Raw genomic sequence first — 5,430 nt, forward strand, 5'->3', positions numbered from 1 at the left:
AGTTTTTCTTCATTACCCATTCAAGCCGTCTCCAGCTATTATTAGTCTCAAAGTGGGTTCCTCGTCACCGAATTTGAAGACACTGTAAAGGTTGTGATGCTATTTATATTATAGGCTAAACTGAAATCTTCATAAATATAAAAATGTAAATGTATACATACATATATTCATATATTAAATCCTTTCACAATAATATTGTTTCATAGCTTATATTCTCCTAATATCACCTGCTTCTGTAATTTTATTTCTACTGCATTAAGTCTATTGGAAAAGCGCACGAGATACTCATAAAATAAATGAAAATTTAACTAGAGCTGATAAAAGGAATGATATCACTAACTTGTAATTCATCACGTGCTATTTTAGGATTTTCCAGAATATCACTACCATATAACTTATTATCCATCTCTCGTTACCGGGGCGACGGTTAAAGTAAATAGTTTGTTTTAGGGCAAAGCCACATTGGACTGTTTGCTGGGTCCACCGCGGGGACTCGATCCCCGGATTTTAGTCACTTCCACTGGCTAAAGTGAAAAAGATGTTTGCATATAATAACTGGTTATTCGCACTTAAAATAAAAAAATCAGTTGTTTGATAACATGTAGGCCTGTGAATAACATTAATGTTCATACAAAAAGATATAGAAAGTTTAAGTTGCGACATGCTGGACAGATATTATGGGTGAGATTTGTGTTTTGAAGAAAATTTAATATCTCGAAATGTTAATTATTATAACATAACGTGGAGTTTCAGTAATTATAGTTTTAACTATCATTTAGCATGATGGTACTTTACGTTACTGATATAATCTTGGCGTTTATCAGTTAAAATGAAAACAGTTTGTTTGAAGGTTCAGTGTTTTGTTGCTGTTGTTGGGTGCGCTTCTATGATTTTAGCTGGAATGGCAGCAATAATTTGAAATCATATATATTGAATCTCAAAGTAATAGAACAAAATAAACGAGTAGGTTATAAAAATAACAGAGTCACAAATACATGTCAAACCAGAAACTCCTAGAACTGAGTTTTGAAATAGCCAGCACCAGATGTTGACCATTATGATATCAGCAGAAGTCGACGACGATGATTTATCCTCGTATACGAGAAGGGTATGCGGTTCAAGAAATATTTCTATACAAGAGGTAATACTGTTTCGTGACTACAATGTAAAATATTCCCCTATATACATCATTTACGAGAGAACCCGATTCTAGAAATGTGTTCATCGAGGAAAACTTTCAGCAGTTTTTCCGAGCTTACTCGGAAACACAAACTTTCATTCCAAATCGATAGGCATCAGTGACGTCATAAATCTTTGGTGACGTCAAACCTCTGACTATTATACCGCTCGTGCAAGCCGCTCGTGTTATTAACGTGCCTCTTAACCGAGCGCGCAGGGGACTTGAAAATGCCGAAAGAAGGGATTAAGAAAAAACTGGAAGTTTCTTACAAATATTTATCTTTAACTTGATTTATTTTTATTTTGTTTATATATATTATTTTCCCGCTTATCTTTTTTCATTTTATTTATTTTTTGCTAAAAAGTTGTGTTGAGGAAACGAAGCTCTGTATTAAGCATTTGAGATAAATACTACGTTTTATATGTTGCTCAGGAAGAAACCATACAGTAAACAATGTTTATCTCTGATGAAGGTACATAGTTATTGTTCTATCTCATAAAAACACTGATGTCAACAGGAGAGATAGCAAAGAGTGTAATCAAACGTTTCAAGAATAGCTTGAAAGTTTTTCTTTCTTTTTTTGTTCGTTGTTAAGCACAATGCTGCACAGTGAACTATCTATGCTATTCCCACCACGGGTATCGAAACCCAGTTTTTAGCGTTAGCTGGAAAGTGAACAAAGTTTGCTAATTGTTTGTAATTAAGCACAAAACTACACAATGGGTTATCTGTGCTCTGCCCACCACGGGTATTGAAACCCGGATTTTAGCGTTGTAAGTCCGCAGAAATACCACTGTACCACGGGGGGGGGGGTGAAAAAGGATATTTTTCCAACTTTGAAGTGAAGAATTGGCATGACACGTCTCTAGGTGATCTTTTGTAAACAAACGAATATTCGTGGAAGACTTCTCTGACCCCAAAATGGGTATTGTTACTGAAGTTTTGGGTTGTCTGTTATATATTTAAGTTGGTGTCTTGGCTAATTTCAGTATTATTATCTTCCGATCACAAGTAAGATCTGAACTAAAGTAACTTATGAATTAATGAAGACAACCTTGTACAACATACTGCCTACAATACTTAAAATCATTTGAATAAATTCTCTGTTAATGATATTTTTTGTCCACGAATCCAATAATACCTCCCAAAATTCAGCTAGTTAGGAGATTTAGTTAATTCTATATACAAAAAAAACAATTCAAAAGGCTTAAGACATCGCAGTCACTATTGTGTACGGGAGGCCTTGTTACTCACTTTTTGATTAATTAATTCACTGTATTAGTTCCATATTATTGTGAGAAAAATTAGAAATAATAATATGGAACTAATACAATGATGTGTAACGTTTTTTAATATAGTGGTTAGTTGCTGTCGTGTTTTTTTTTCGTTCAACATCTCAAATATATCATTCACATTGAAGACTTATAAAAACAATAAAAAGGAAAATACCATATGTTACAAAAGTATGTAACATCATAAGACAAGCGCCCGAAACTTTAAAATGTTTAATGGAGAGAAAATCAAGAAAAAGATACTAAGGGCGTGAATTTCTTGCTACTACTAGAATGAATCAACGAGTATTATTTTAAAAGTTATAGTTTAAGAATTCGTCATCAACAGACAACAACTATAACAGACAAAAGATGATAAATAAAGTAACTTAGATCTAATTTCATTATGTTCAGCATTTATCCTTTATTTTCTGCAGATGTTAGAAAGAGTATAATTGGTCAAACACTTGGAGGTTTGCTCTTTGCCCTTCTTGGTGGACAACCGTTAGTTATCATAATGACCACAGCGCCACTGGCACTGTACATTAAAGGTGAGTGTTTTTTTTAGTTGTGAACTGGTTTATGAAAGATCTACAGTTTGTAGACAAAAAAAATCAAAAATTAGCGGCGGTATACGTTACTTAAAGTTACTTACTGTTTTCTTTACTGTAATATACGGAGCTTTAGGATTTCTGTTTTGAAACAAAAATAGTAAAACAACATTTTCCAAAGATCTGAAATCAAAGGTTCTGTTTTGTTTTATTATATAAACTCTAACTTTATCTAAAACTACCTTTCTGTTAAATTGGAAAATGTGACCTTGGTGGAGAGGACTGTGGATTAAAAAGTATGATTATTTTTATAAATATAGTCATTTGGTGACTTTTCAAACAGCACGGCAAAAACAAATTTACTTTAAATTCACGTCTGAATAGAATTTGGTGAACTGTGAATTATTTATCAGCTTTATTTTTAACAAAAGGTAGGTGAAACAGTTTTCAACAAAAACTCGTACCATGTGCATTTCAAGTTTATTCGTGGTTCCAGTTCCACTCAGTCACTTTTTGTTGGAAGGACCTGTGCTTGGTTTCTAATGTATTTCTGTACTTATCGCTGTTGATAAAAGAAAACTACAAAACAAACAGCTCCTTCTTTAGTTTGGTCAGTATTCCATCTCTATTTCTGTCTTCCACTCTCTTTATTTATAAAATTCTCCTCGTTTGCAGAACTTCTTATAAATTAGCTGCATCTTATTTAACATCTTTTTCCTCCACTAACAATATTACTATCTATATTTTTATAAATGTATATATATATATTATGGTGCGTCGAATTTACTTAGTCGAAAAGTTTATTTTGTAATTGCTAGTCGACAGGGTGCGCAATAGTTGACTTTTATTATAAGAATTAATCTTATACAATATGAAACTCTTCCAATTATATCTGCCGCAAGCGAACCAAAGTTTGAAAATAAAGTGTATCATCTCTCCACCAAATGAAGTAGTTAATCAATGACTTGTTTGGGTTATTTTGCTAAAGCTGCACTTTCTACATTCAAATCCTAAAACAAATAAACAAATGAGGACACCGCTTCTAACGGTAGTGAGAAAAGTTGACAGGTTCTGTATTTCAGTCTTTACCTCAGCTGTTTAGGAAGATATGGGCAGTATTCAAGAAAATGACACTGCTAAAATTATCGATAAAAACAAGATATGACGTGAACGAGAAAAATACCGAGAAAAAGTATTGACTTCTGATGAATCCAACTATATTAAATATATCTACTTTGATGATAGAATAGATATAATTAAACATTAAACCTGTAGTCATGGAACAGCACATAACTTTGGTCAGTGAACCTGAATCAAATTTCATGGATCACATTTCTCCTTTTTCCGGAACATCAGAAGGTAAACAAATTCAGTCATTCAGTGGTTTGAAGATAACAAAATTTCATCTGATCATTTAGTCGCTGTAGGCTGTGACGGCAGATACTTCTATACTGGCAAAATAGCTGGAGTTATGTGGCTTCTTGAATTGCACTTAAGAAAACCTGTTAATTTGTTTGCTACATGCAAATGAGTTACCTCTGTCATCTAATTACGCATCTTGATGGAGTAACTCTAGGACTGTCCGCTTTTTCTGGCTCTCTTGGAAAGAAACTGAAGACTTGTAAATCATTGCATTCAGTAAACTTTGTTTCAGTCGAAATTACAGAACCATTACTGAAAATTGACCATCCTGGAGATCTTAGTACAGATCAAGAATATCTGTATGACATGTGCAATGTGGTAGTATCAAGTCATAGTTCAAGATAACTTGATTTACGTGACCCTGGTACAATGGACCATTTTCGCTGGTTAACAACAGCAAACAGGATTTTACGTCTTTACGTCGCAACTGCTAGCCCATCCAAGAAGCTTAGTTTGTTAGTGAGATATGTAATTGAAGTGTATGCAACAGTTTGGTTTAATATCAATAAAAATCCCTCATGTATCCATGGTTCACTGCACCTTTTTCCACTTGTAAGAAAATCACGTTTTCTTCCTGAATCAGAGAAATATATGGTGGATAGAATAATCCGGAGAAATGCATATTTTACCCACCCGGAAAATTCCCTGTTTGCGATTCTTGGAGATGATTCTAAGGCTGTCAGACAACTTGCTCTTCGTAAAATATTAGCTGCTCAATCTATCTTAAATTCTAGCACAATGAGACAGTTTGTGGTTCCAAATATTTATATAGAAGCTCAACATTACACTGATCTAATAATGTGGACTGAGAGTAGAGCAACCACTACAAAAAAATATAAGCAATGAACAGTTGGTGTCTTTCATTAATCAAGATGACACGCCAGTTTTCAAGTTCAGCATGCCGTGTCACACACAAGCAGTTGAAAAACATGTTAAAATAGTAACAGAAGCTTCAGCAGCTGTGTATGGCTATCGCAGAAGAAAGGGATTCATTATAGCAAAACTT

General features: G+C 33.7%; 1 protein-coding gene across 1 annotated transcript in view; it reads left to right on the forward strand.

Moving 5' to 3' along the window:
- The window catches only part of LOC106468467 (sodium bicarbonate transporter-like protein 11), a 103,594-nt gene that overhangs the window by 73,772 nt on the left and 24,392 nt on the right, over positions 1-5,430 (forward strand). Inside the window, exon 7 of the mRNA XM_022396800.1 lies at positions 2,889-3,002. Within this exon, the coding sequence (XP_022252508.1) occupies positions 2,889-3,002 (114 nt within the window). The remainder of the gene's footprint in view (positions 1-2,888; positions 3,003-5,430) is intronic.

Source organism: Limulus polyphemus, unplaced genomic scaffold (assembly GCF_000517525.1).
Source record: "Limulus polyphemus unplaced genomic scaffold, Limulus_polyphemus-2.1.2 Scaffold3017, whole genome shotgun sequence".
NCBI classification, from domain to species: Eukaryota; Metazoa; Arthropoda; class Merostomata; order Xiphosura; family Limulidae; genus Limulus; species Limulus polyphemus.